Below are 12,170 nucleotides of genomic sequence, written 5' to 3' on the forward strand. Positions count from 1 at the left end.
TGCAAAAGAGTGGCGGTGTTTTAATCAAGTCTCATTACAAAGGCAGAATTAGGAATGAGTCCCACCTAGCTTCCACGTGCGTGGGCAGCAGCTATCACATGGGCCTGTCGTGGCACTCAGCCCATGGCACAGACATGTGGCTCCGGGCAAGAACCAGTGGGTGGGGCTCTGCACAGGAACCCCGGCCTTGGGATGGGAGACCCAGCCTGCCCAACACTGCTCGGAGCCCCTCCCAACTCTGACAACAGGCTCGGGTCAGGACTCCCCGAAATCAGGCCCCCTCCTGCCCCACTGCTGAGATCCCCAACAGGCCAGACCTAGTTTGGAAACCTTCTTCCACCTGGCTGGCCAGGAAGGCAGCACACAGAGATGATGACTCGGAATGATGGGCTGTTCGGAAATGGCTAGGAAACAAGTGTTTCCCTACTGTCCTGGCTGGACCCACCCTGGGCTAACGAGCTTCCCAAGGAAGTCCTAGTGGCTCTGGGGTCCTGAAGTCCCCAAATGGGAACCTAGGCTGAGAGAAGCAAGGCTGTGAGGGCATCCAGAGGGCAGCCTCAGGTTTTGTTCCTGAGAACGAAGGGTGGCCCCGGAGGCTCAGGCGTGCTCAGTGGGGCCAGGACCACCAGCATGGGAGTGGACAGGGGCTGCCACCTGTAGGGGGCCAGCACTGGGCTCCGGGGACGCCAGCAGAGGGGCCGAGAGGCCATCAGCAGAGTCTGTGTCGAGATCCAGCCTCCCGTAAGCTTCGCACAGAGGCAGGTCATTAGCTTCGCAAAGGCTTGAGCTTTTCCACCACCAGAAACCCCAAGGAGAGACAGGAGCAGGCAGAGAGGAAAGCCGGGGAGGGGAGAGCAAGACAGAAGCAGAGTTAAGAAAACACGACCACACCCCAGACCTGCCTTTCCCCTTCTCCACTCCTGCTCCAACTGTCCCCTGAGTCGGCAGGCCTGGCAGAGAGAGGGGGCCAGTGGTGAGAGCCACCCTAGCATTCTTAAAGGAGGAAGCCGCCCTGGCCCAACCACCAACAGCTGCGTGACCTCAGCAGGCCCTTCCTGCCCAGCCTCCACATGGGCCTGTCCTAGCCTATGCCTCCCAGCTGGTGCTGGTCCCCCTCCTCTTGCAAAAAGCTGTCAGCCTGGCAGCCCTCCCTCCTCCCTGACTGCAGAAACCCCAGTGTCACTACACTGCAAAGAGCTCTCTGAGGGCAGAGACTGTGTCTTCTTTCTGGGTCTGTCCCTGCCTGAGACTTAGCCTGAAAGGGGTGACAGTTGGGAACACGGGCCCTGGCACTTCCCGGTAGCCCTATATCAGCCAGGCGGCCTCCAGCAGGCGTCCCCACCTCTAACACGGGGAATCCTCACGGCAGCCAGGATGCAGGTGAAGAGCTCAGCTAGCCCTTCCCATGCCCGCAGCTGTGACAATCCACGCTCACCTCTTTCTAACCTGCAGGCAGGGGCCCTGGCTTTCCCATGGCCTGCCTTGCCCCTGGCTTCCTCCCTTGCTTCTGCCCTCAGTGTTCAGTCTCAGAACCGTCCTGGGCACAGAGTGGCATCCCGAGGAAAGCAAAGGAGAGGCAGAGCCAGAAAGAGCAACTAACAAGCGGAGAGGCGGCAGGCGAGCACAGAGGCACAGCTCATGCAGAACAGGGCAGGGCAGGGCAGGGCAGGGCAGGGAGCGGAGCGCCCTTTGGGGGACCAGCAAGAAGGGGCAGAGGAAATTCAGCCAGGACCTGGTCGCTTAAAGGCAATGTACAGAGGAGGGGGCAACTGCTTCTGCCACAGGAGCTGTGTGAGGCCCCCAGGGGGCGCTGGTGTGGACAGGATGCCTGCGGGAGGGGACACAGGCTGGCCTGGAAGCCCCTCTGGGTGAAGCCAAGGGACTGTTGGGGGAGGGCATGGGAAGCCTGGCACAGGTGTCCTGGGTTTGCGTCCTGCTCTGCTGCAGGGCCGTGAGCAGGTTCCCTCTCTCCCTGCCCCAAGGCAAGGCAGGCAGGCTGAATTACAGGCCCACAGCTGCTCTGTCCAGGGGCCCTCAGGGACAGTGGCTGCCTCAAAGAGATGGACAAACTGAACAGCTGTGGAAGGAGATGCCCAGAAGGGTCTGAAACACCCCAGGACCCCTCTCAGCCACCCTAGTGTGGAGAAAATGCTGCCTCATGTCTGCTGAGTTAATGAGTACTGGGGACCAAAGATTCCCTCAGAATCCCCTGGAAAACTCTAGAACTGCTGCAGCTAAGCAGTGCCACTGAGCCCAGGGCAGGGAAACCAAGCCCCAGGTCATGGTGGCTCTGGACATCTGTGGCTGCCAGCATGGCCACTGGGCAGAAAAGAGTATTTTAAATCCAGCACTAGGAAGGAAAGGTTTGTCCAGGAGAAGGCACAAGATGGACATGGACTCTGCGTCTGCTGGACCGAATCTTGATTTTCTAAGCTAATGGAGCAGAGTGGAAGGCCTCCCTGTCTCCAGTCTAAGTTTCCCCTAAGTAAATGATACGTGGACTCTGATTTCTCAGGGCGCCTCCAGCTCAAACGGTTGAAGGTTTCAGCTTCTTATGTGGCCCCACAAGGGTCAGGATGATGGGTTTTGACCCTTCTGCATCCCTGGAACCCAGCACGGGGCCTGGCATGTAGGTCGGCTCCAGCTCCGTGGATAAGGCTGAGTGGGTCAGAAATTGGAGCGCCAACGGCTTTCAAGGCCATTCCCTGCCTGGGCTTCATCCCCCACACCCCCATGACTGTCCCTGCCTCCACACTGGGGTTTGGGGACATCCACATCGAATTGCAACCCTGGTGCCCTGGACATAGGTGTGGACCTGACTGCCCAAGAGAGGCTGGCCCAGCCTGGGCTGAAATCTCTACATATGGATTCAGAAGCTAACAGGAGCAGCACAGCTCCAGAACGCACTGCCCGAGGAGGAAGGCTCTCGGAAGAGGGCCTGCGGGGGATACAGCCAGGCGCCTCCCCTCTCCAGACTTGGCCTATCCGACTGGCGTGAGTCCTGTGGTTTTCATCACATTGCACTGTGGGAAAGGCCCAGGGCCCTGGCATATGGTTGTGAATTGTCTGTTGGTCAAACGCTCTGGCCAGGAGCTCTGCTCTGAAACCCAGGCACGGCTCCACTGCTAAGACCAGCAAGAATTTGAAAAAGCAGAAGGCAGCCTTGCCTGCTGGCCAGGCCCAGGTAGGCAGGCTCCCGCTCTACATGGGGAGTCCAGCACTATTTATACCTGGACGAGTAATACTCCTCCTCCAGCTCGTAGAGGTCAATGGAGATCTCGTCTCGCAGCGTGATGAGCTTCCGGTCGCACTCCTCCTGCAGTGCGCGCAGCTGCTGGTTGCGCTGGTCGATGGCCTCGTTCACGGAGGGGAAGTCATTGAGGATCAGGAACTGCTTGAGGTCGGACACCAGCTTCATCAGGGACTCACCAGCTCGGACCTGTGGCCATCAGAACCAGGGCAGGCACAGGGTGAGGGGGGACAGCGGCCTTGCCTACAGGTGGCTGATGCTGGGCAAGGAATGGCCTCTCTAGGAGACTCAGCTTCCTCATCTGCAAAGTGGGACTCTACCCCTGACCTCCACAGGTTCATGTGTGAGAATTAAGTGAGAGAACTGGGATGTCAGTTCTGCAGGGCAGGCCCTCCCCTCCCCTCAGCCTCTGGCTTCCACTCCTGCAGGACTGGCCTCCAGTCCAATTATGCAGGTGCACATTCTGCTCATGAAAAACTCAAACCCCACAGATAAAACTGCGATCCCATGTTTGCCTCCTGCCCTGGGGTAGGAGTGGCATGGCTGCCAGCTGGGCAGAGCCCCTGTGGGACCTTTTTCCATGCATTTTGAGCCCTGGACATGCACCCGAGGGAATTATCTGCTTGCTGTGTTTCTCCTGTGAGCCGAAGGAATCCAGTGGCGCCTACAGTTCTATTTGGCTGTTTGTCTTTTCACTCACAACTGACCTTAGGAACTCCTGAGTTAGCAGGAAGGGCTACCCTCTTTCTGGCCACTGCACGGCTACAGGACGGGCATGGGCGGCTCTCTGCCCAGCCCTCCTCCAAGTGCCCCACATGAGGACAGTCACCTGAGAAATGATTTGCCCCCACCTCATTCTTTAAAGCTGCCGAGTGGTGAAACCAAAGCATCTCTACATTTGCCTCCTTCTGCTCCTTCTCGGGGGAAGAAGAGCAGACCAGCCCCAGAGCCCCCTCCACTCCACCCAGGAAACCCAAGGGGACTGATGCTCTTGGAGCCCAGGCTGTGCCCTCCACCCTGGCCACTCACGATGTTGGCGGCTCGCACATGCATCTCGTAATTGTCCTGTTCACCCTGAGTGGCCCGTGACACCTGCGTCTCGTCCTCAATCTGGGGGCAAACAAGAAAACCTGGAAATCAACCCAGCCAAGGCGTCCCCACCCCTGGCCCGGCCCAGCCCAGTTTACGGTAACTGTCATCTACCCAGGATGTCCACACTAGCCACAACCTGTCTGTGGTGCTGTTTACAGATCTAAGCACTGTCAGCCAGACCTCTGACAAGGTTCAATTCCACCATCTCTTGTTCTGGCCATGGGAGACAACATGCACCTTTGCTCAAGACAAATGGAGGCAACCCACGCTGCTTGCTGTGCTAGGTGCAGGGATGGGGGCTTATCTTGGCCCGGTCTTTTTGGGCTGTGGGAGCCCTGTTTGGTAGGAACTGTTGTCACTCGCTTGGCATTTGGTAAACTGTTGGAGGAGTGAAGGGATGATGTAAGTTTTTTTTCAGCGACCATTTCCTGATCACTTCCCAGGTGCCAGGCTGTGTCACGCACTTGACCACCATTAGCCCATGCCAGTTTCACAGAAGCCTGGCCTGCCACCCCTGGTTTATAGGTGGCCAAGCGAGGCTGGATGGGGCTTCCCAGCAGGCCTTGCAAGGGCTCAGCTCGGGGTGGGTGTCAGGTACCCTCAGTGGTTAAGACCCAGACTTCGTGGGTTCAAATCCTGGCTCAGCCAGTTATGAGCTGAGTGACTTTGGGCAAGTCACTAAGTCTCCTGGGCCTGGGTGTCCTCCTGAAATGAAGAGGACAACAGTGCCCACCTCACAGAGTCCTCATGAAGATTCAGCAGAACAGGCACAGATAACCTCACAAGGTGGCTTGACACATGGCAAGCACTAAGTACATTCTAGCTTCCATCCTTATCATCATCGCTTATGGAGCCTGCCAGGTCTGCAGCAGCCAGGAGGGATCCAGCCCAATTTGATGCAGCTGTAGCTGCAGTGGTCAGCAGGCTTGCAGGCCCCAGTGCTGACTGCTTCACCTGCCTGGAGAGCCCCCCCGCTTCGCCCCTCAGTCTGCTTTTCTCCTGCTCATTGGCTCTGTGCCAGGCCCTGAGGTAACTGTTTTACACAGGTAACCTCATCAGTCATCACAAGGACCTCACCATGCAGGAGAAACTCAGGCAGTAAAAAGGGAAATCTCCATCCAAATCCATACTGTTAGTAAGGGCTGGACGTGCCATTATTTGGTTTGCTTATCTACTGACCAGCCCCCTGTGCACTGGGTGCTTCCTGCCTGGAACACTATTCACTCGCGCTGCTCAGCCCCTGGCCTCTCCTGTCTCCACCCCTTCCCAGACCCTGCTCCCCTTGGTGGGCCCCCGCACCCCCACCTTGGCGGTCTTGATGATCTCGGTGAAGTTGTCCATGATGGACTTAATGTCGTCCTTCAGCCGCTTGTTGTAGGACTGCAGCAGCGTCTCCTTGCTCTGGGGCAGGGCTCTCTGCTGGGCCATTGCCGAGCCTCAGGCAGCACAGGGGGGAGACCTGGGACCTAGAGTGCAGCACAGACCTCTGAGTGCAGGCAGAGTCTACCACAGCCACCCTCTATGCCCCAACCTTAGCAGAACACGCAGATTTCTGGGGATTCCCTTTCTGCCAAATAAAGTCAATCACTGAAACACAGATGAACTCATTCTATCAGCAGACACCGCAGGGGATGCCAGGACTCTCCTCTGGCCCCGCCTTTGCCAGAGCAAGCTCATCCTGCAACTCCTGGCCTGCCCTCCAAGCCCTGTCCAGAGCTTCAGTCCAGACTTCACGTCCAGGCCCACAGCATGTCCCAGGGAGGCCTACAAACTCAACACCAGCTCCCCGTCCCCAGCCCCTGGCTTCACTTCTTAGCCCGCCGCCACCCTCGCCACGCCCTCCCATCCGAGGAGTCCTTCCAATTCGACCCCTCTGCACCGCCTACATCCACGCTTTCCTTCCACTCCCACTCCGGCTGCCCCGCTCCAGACCTCATCCCTGCACTGCGGGCCCCGCTCCCTCCAGTGTCTGCGCGGCAGGCAAGAGGTCCTAAAAAGTGGTCATTCCGACCAGGCGCGGTGGCTCACGCCTGTAATCCCAGCACTTTGGGAGGCCGAGGCAGGGATCACCTGAGGTCAGGAGTTTGAGACTAGCCTGACCAATATGGTGAAACTCCGTCTCTACTAAAAATACAAAAATTAACCGGGCGTGATGGCAGGCGCCTGTAATCCCAGCTACTCGGGAGGCTGAGGCAGGGGAATCGCTTGAACCCGGGAAGCACAGGTTGCAGTGAGCCGAGATCGCGCCACTGCACTCCAGCCTGAGCGACAGGGCGAGACTACGTCTCCAATAGAAAAAAAAAGGGTGTCATTCCACTCCCTCGCTTAACATCCCTCATGGTTTCCCGGTGCGCCGGGACAAGGGGCTCAAGTTCCGCGCCGCGCCTCTCGGCCTCTGCCTTGCAGCCGCACTGGACGGCCTCGGCGCTGGACCTGACTGGCCCTCGGGCCGGGCCTTTGCGCGCCGTGCTCGGGGAGGGCCCGGGGCCCCCTAGGTTCGGAGACTGGCGCACGGCCGAGCGGACTCCTGGACGCACTCGCATTGTTTGTGCCCATTTTTGGCGGGGTGGGGGAAACAAGTCACACGCAAGAAAGTGGATCTCCGACCCCAGCGCCTACGCACCCACCCACCCCCACTCCCGCCCACACAGCCACCCACCTCCATCCCCAACCCCCACCACACCCTCATACCCTCCCCAGCGCCCGCGCACCAGACGCCGCGTCCGCCGGGTCGGCCTAGGGCGGGGTGGGCAAGTGCCTCTGCGATCCGCACTTTCCCACGTCTGTCCCCCGGCCGGGGCCCCCCGCCGCAGTCTCTCTTCCCCGCCACGCTGCAGTCCGAAAACCTAGTCAGCTGCCGCAGCCTCTCGGCCCCGCCTCGATTTTTTAGCTTTATAGGAATGCTGTTGCTTTAAATCCGAAATCCCGTGCCGGTATCAACTCTCGCGATCTCCGAGGCCGCATACATATTACCCACAATTCCCTTTCCTTTCTCTCTCCTCCCGCCGCCCAAGATGGTGAGTGAGTCCTAGTTTCGTGGCACTATAGCCGGGTTCCGGCTGTATCCGCTGCCATCCTCCCCCAGGCACGGCCTCGGAGGACTTCCTGCTCCGCCTGGCGCTAGGAGAGCCCCACTCGGTGTGGCACGGAGACATTGAGATGGACTAGAGCCCCGGGCGGCCGGGAGCGGAATGCATTGTTCCCGGTGTCGCAGGGCTGGGGGAGAAGGGCCTGGAGCGCCGCGGTGCGGGGCTCGGAAGCCCTAGCGTCTCCCGGGCTTCCTGGAGGCCGCTGCCGAGGCCTTGTGAGCGACAAGTTCTGAGCCCGCCCCTGTTGCTTCTAGAACCTGCGGGGCCGCGACTCAGAGGGGTCATGAGTCAGGGGCGTCTCCTGGGTGGGCGACGCGAAGAGAGCGTGGCCTCGGGCTTAGCCTTGTTCTGGTCGCTCGGGGTTCCCGGGGCTTGCATGCTCGTGCGGCTGAATGTGAGATGCTTCTGTCGAGGGGTGGTGCTGGGGGGTTGCAGAACGCTGCTCGCCAGCCTAGTTCAGGCAGGGGCTGTCGGCGTCCTTTGTTTTGGAAGAGCCAGCTTGAGCCCTACCCCCGACGCAGCGAGTGGAGGCGGCGGTTTAACTGACGTTTTCTTTCTGCCCAGCCGAAAGGAAAGAAGGCCAAGGGAAAGAAGGTGGCTCCGGCCCCTGCTGTCGTGAAGAAGCAGGAGGCTAAGAAAGTGGTGAATCCCCTGTTTGAGAAAAGGCCTAAGAATTTTGGCATTGGTGAGTAACAAACGGCAGAATGAAAACGGTCTATGTTTTTCTCAAGGGAAAGTGGGAATTGGGTTGTGTTGTATCTTGTAGGTTTTAGTGGGTGTAAAGTGGTCGCAGTCCGTAACTTGTGTCGCTTAGAGACGGGGACAATGATGATACGTGTTTCTTGCTTTCATTGAGAGTTGCTGAGTGAGCATTCAGCTCAATATGGTAGTGGCCTTGAATTCAGCTTGGCCATCTGGAAACAAGTACAGTAGTATTGTTGTAGCGAGGCACTAGGACTGCAATTCTGCTGTACTTGGTGGCACCTTGGCTTCTTGTTAGATGAGGAAAAGCATCCTGTTCTCTGTTCTCAGGTGTTTGTGTGCAGATGATGTAAAAGAATATTTGCTATCTGAGAGATGGTGATGACATTTTAAACCACCAAGATCGCTGATGCACCAACACCCTTCCTAGTGGCCCCAGACATGAACTTGACATGGAATTTGAGCCTCACTCGATGTCACCCTTTACTTCTCAGGACAGGACATCCAGCCCAAAAGAGACCTCACCCGCTTTGTGAAATGGCCCCGCTATATCAGGTTGCAGCGGCAGAGAGCCATCCTCTATAAGCGGCTGAAAGTGCCTCCTGCGATTAACCAGTTCACCCAGGCCCTGGACCGCCAAACAGGTGAGGTTCTGTGGTGTGGAAGAGTTTCTCAGACAAGGATTCCTTATTTCATCCAGAACATGAGGGTGGATGGCCTTAGGCTTCTTGAACTGCAGTTGTCATTACATTATAGTCATATAGCAGGACAGCGGTCTAGCATTTGTATTGTGATAAGGATTAGAACCTTGACTACAAGCCTAAACTGAAGAGTGTTTTTCCAGCTACTCAGCTGCTTAAGCTGGCCCACAAGTACAGACCAGAGACAAAGCAAGAGAAGAAGCAGAGACTGTTGGCCCGGGCCGAGAAGAAAGCTGCTGGCAAAGGGGACGTCCCCACGAAGAGACCACCTGTCCTTCGAGCAGGTGAGTAGGCCCCACCTTAGGGTGAACACTGGGGGCGGGCTGTTGCAGTGATGTAAAATTTCTTCGCCTGAGATTACTGTGAAGAGTAAAACCGAGCTTTTTAACACTGAGTCAACAGCTGAGCCCAGCAGCTTCTTGTGACTAGAGCAGGCCCTGTGAGTGCTCACAAAGTGGTTGTGTGTTCTAGGAGTTAACACCGTCACCACCTTGGTGGAGAACAAGAAAGCTCAGCTGGTGGTGATTGCACACGACGTGGATCCCATCGAGGTGCGTTTGCCTGTTGACTGCTAACCCAAGGGCTTCTGGCAGTACCAGGAAAAGAGTAGACCTAATGCCAAGTCAGTGATGGGACCAAAGTGGGTGAGGGCAGTACTAACACAGATCCAACACATGCGTGGCTCTTGCAATGATGTGAATCTCTCACTGAATTCAACCTTGAAGTGCGAATCCATGAGCTTTTTAACCCTGAGCAATTGTTACAAGCTAACTGAAATTTACTGCTTTTGGTTAAAATAGTCTTCAGCTAATGCTTTCTTCCAGCTGGTTGTCTTCTTGCCTGCCCTGTGTCGTAAAATGGGGGTCCCTTACTGCATTATCAAGGGGAAGGCAAGACTGGGACGTCTAGTCCACAGGAAGACTTGTACCACTGTCGCCTTCACACAGGTGAACTCGTAAGTATGCAGCCTGGCCCCAAACGTCCCCCCTAGTTCCTTTAATCAATGCCTCACAGTTGTTTCCTTTTGCCTTAAAGGCCAATCTTTTACTTTAAGAAATACATGTATCTGAACTTTTGCCAATGATGGTTAAGAATTTCTTCACCTGAATAAACCATGTGGTCAACATTGCATCTGAGGCAAAAGATTGTCTTGAGCTAAACGGTATTTTTGCATTCTAAAAGGGAAACTAAGGCAAAAAACCCACTTTTGTTTTCCCTCCTGCCTTTTAGTGAAGACAAAGGCGCTTTGGCTAAGCTGGTGGAAGCTATCAGGACCAATTACAACGACAGATATGATGAGGTAAGAGGCAGCTTTACACAAAATACTATCATGCGCAAATCTTTTTTCCCAAATAACTGGCTGGCTTCTATGAGAAGTTCTATGTGACGATCAGCTTGGAACAGCCAAACAGAATAACACAACTAATAACCTTGAAAATCTCAGAAAATAAGCCAAGCTAACTGCCTCTTTTTGTCTTTTCAGATCCGCCGTCACTGGGGCGGCAACATCCTGGGTCCTAAGTCTGTGGCTCGTATCGCCAAGCTCGAAAAGGCAAAGGCTAAAGAACTTGCCACTAAACTGGGTTAAATGTACACTGTTGAGTTTTCTGTACATAAAAATAATTAAAATAATACAAATTTTCCTTCAGCCAGTGTCTGTTGAGTGTCTTGGGTTGAATCTTATTTGGGGTTAGCAAGTATCCTTTTTTTGAGACATTGCCTCACTCCGTCGCCCAGGCTGGAGTGCAGTGGTGTGATCTCACAGCAACCTTCACCACCCAGGTACAGGTTATTCTGGTGCCTCAGCATCCCAAGTGGCTGGCTGATATTTGTGTTTTTGGTAGAGATGGGGTTTCACCATGTTAGCCAGGCTGGTCTGAGCTCCTGACCTCGAGTGAGCCATTGCACCCAGCCCTTCCCGCCCTTATACATTCTTAAACCAGGCATTTTGTTCCCTAGAGATGTAACTTGCGTGTCAAGTTTTGGGAAAGTTCTTTGGACTGAAACCAAGCCAGGATTTTATGATCAACCAGTCATGAGCTCATTTAAGGTAGGAGGCCAGAACTTTATACCAATAGCACATGATCCAGCATAAAGGCAGTCTTTTGAAATACTTCATTATTCAGGGACAGGGCTTTAGCAGCTGATCTGTCACACACCAGGTGTCCCACGTAGGAATTTCTTAAACCAGAGGTATGATGTAGCTGCAGAGAGTCCATACCTAGGGGTTGAAAGCAAGCCAGCATTAGCAGGCTGCTAGGCTGAAGGAGAGGAAGCCAGAGGGCCGCTGGGGACTCACCAGGTCACGATGTACTGCAGATGCTCGTTCCTCAGAGTAACTCTGGTTTGCCCTCCAATGGGTCCCCCAGGGACTGTGCTCTCTGTGGAGACAGCGGACTCAAGTCCACCCACTACCGCCTGCCAGCCTCTGCACTACTTCCTAGTGGCTGTCATTTTCGCGTGGCCAGTTGGAAGTCCTGTATGGCCTTTACGTTGGGTGACCACCCCCGCCCTTCTCCGCTCAGTACTTGCCTAGGTTCCTCTTTGCTGAGTTGCCTCCCCCAACCTGCCGTATACACATGCGAGAACATAAGCCACAGCAGTGACTGGGCAATGAGGGTTAAGAGGAAGGACAGTATTCACAAAAGCTACTTGTTCCGAGATGGGCTGGTCACAACGTACGGAAGTTGGCATCAATGAAGATGGGCTCTGCGCCTGTGATTCTGGCCATAGCTTCCAGGTCTCGATAATGCCAGTGGTTCCTTTCTGGATTGTTCTCGGGGACAAAAGGCTGCCTGGTTTCTGTCAGCCTCACCATCCCAATGAGGTCCACTTCTCCCTCAATCTATAAAGGAAAGTGTGTGAGACTGCGTGCAGCCTGGTAGACTCCCACAGCCTTCTCTAAAGTAGGAAGAGTCCATGTCCCTTACCTGGCCTTTCTGCCGGGTTTCAGGATTCACTTTCTTCCTGGGAACGAACCCTCTATTTACCAGAATGGTGATCCTAGGGTAATGAAAGTGCTATTTCAGGTGGGGAGGGTTTTTGAATAAAGACAGTCACTCATGGTCACTCAGGCACCCATAGGAACAACTAGAGCACCAAGGAAGGCTTTTTAACAGGACTGGCTCAGTGGAGCCTTGGCAGTGTCAAACAGGCAAAGTCTTCCTCTCTTGAGGCCCCTTCGTGGTTGGTAAAAGCCTCCCTGCCACCATCACTACCTTTTTACCAGTGTGGCTTTCCCCCTCTATCTCTGCTTCTTGTGGTCTACCCACTGCAATGTGCAACTGGTGAGCAACGCTGCCACGCCAGAGTTTACACCCCACACCTCTCCCCTGA

At 55.5% G+C, this 12,170-nt stretch overlaps 3 protein-coding genes and 4 non-coding genes across 13 annotated transcripts in view; 5 read left to right on the top strand and 2 right to left on the bottom strand.

Moving 5' to 3' along the window:
- Positions 1-7,183, bottom strand: MED22 (mediator complex subunit 22). 3 transcript variants are annotated; one of them, XM_054520845.2, is made up of 5 exons: positions 7,054-7,183; positions 5,648-5,808; positions 4,280-4,360; positions 3,231-3,439; positions 1-787 (listed from the first exon to the last, which is right to left on the bottom strand). In XM_054520845.2, exons 2-5 carry the CDS (start codon positions 5,768-5,770, stop codon positions 598-600), a joined length of 603 nt encoding a protein of 200 aa, XP_054376820.1. In that variant the 5' UTR covers positions 5,771-5,808; positions 7,054-7,183; the 3' UTR covers positions 1-597. The 3 variants fall into 3 exon arrangements, with proteins under 3 accessions (XP_054376820.1, XP_054376821.1, XP_054376822.1); XM_054520846.2 differs by having other exon boundaries at positions 7,034-7,165; XM_054520847.2 differs by lacking the exon at positions 7,054-7,183 and adding an exon at positions 6,275-6,809.
- Positions 7,081-10,482, top strand: RPL7A (ribosomal protein L7a). Of its 2 annotated transcripts, none has more exons than XM_002820343.6 (8): positions 7,081-7,359; positions 7,996-8,116; positions 8,628-8,777; positions 8,978-9,118; positions 9,306-9,385; positions 9,659-9,789; positions 10,065-10,134; positions 10,318-10,482. In XM_002820343.6, the coding sequence occupies exons 1-8, from the start codon at positions 7,357-7,359 to the stop codon at positions 10,420-10,422; spliced, it is 801 nt and encodes a 266-aa protein (XP_002820389.1). In that variant the 5' UTR covers positions 7,081-7,356; the 3' UTR covers positions 10,423-10,482. The 2 variants fall into 2 exon arrangements, with proteins under 2 accessions (XP_002820389.1, XP_054376819.1); XM_054520844.2 differs by lacking the exon at positions 7,081-7,359 and adding an exon at positions 7,417-7,825.
- On the top strand, positions 8,473-8,547 carry LOC112135026 (small nucleolar RNA SNORD24). Its single transcript, XR_002916343.1, has one exon. It is a non-coding gene; the product is annotated as a small nucleolar RNA SNORD24 (small nucleolar RNA).
- LOC100456993 (surfeit locus protein 1) overlaps positions 8,633-12,170 on the bottom strand; it is a 6,971-nt gene continuing 3,433 nt past the window's right edge. For all 4 annotated transcript variants that reach the window (XM_063714517.1, XM_063714518.1, XM_002820344.6 and 1 more), the window contains exons 6-9: positions 11,765-11,837; positions 11,517-11,679; positions 11,134-11,215; positions 8,633-11,055 (exon numbers count right to left, since the gene is read on the bottom strand). In XM_063714517.1, the coding sequence (XP_063570587.1) occupies positions 10,986-11,055; positions 11,134-11,215; positions 11,517-11,679; positions 11,765-11,837 (388 nt within the window). In that variant the 3' untranslated portion in view covers positions 8,633-10,985. The remainder of the gene's footprint in view (positions 11,056-11,133; positions 11,216-11,516; positions 11,680-11,764; positions 11,838-12,170) is intronic.
- LOC112135017 (small nucleolar RNA SNORD36) lies at positions 9,161-9,234 on the top strand. Its single transcript, XR_002916337.1, has one exon. It is a non-coding gene; the product is annotated as a small nucleolar RNA SNORD36 (small nucleolar RNA).
- Positions 9,520-9,592, top strand: LOC112135016 (small nucleolar RNA SNORD36). Its single transcript, XR_002916336.1, has one exon. It is a non-coding gene; the product is annotated as a small nucleolar RNA SNORD36 (small nucleolar RNA).
- LOC112135018 (small nucleolar RNA SNORD36) lies at positions 9,909-9,976 on the top strand. The gene has a single exon (XR_002916338.1). It is a non-coding gene; the product is annotated as a small nucleolar RNA SNORD36 (small nucleolar RNA).

This window comes from Pongo abelii, chromosome 13 (genome assembly GCF_028885655.2).
Source record: "Pongo abelii isolate AG06213 chromosome 13, NHGRI_mPonAbe1-v2.0_pri, whole genome shotgun sequence".
Classification (NCBI taxonomy): domain Eukaryota; kingdom Metazoa; phylum Chordata; class Mammalia; order Primates; family Hominidae; genus Pongo; species Pongo abelii.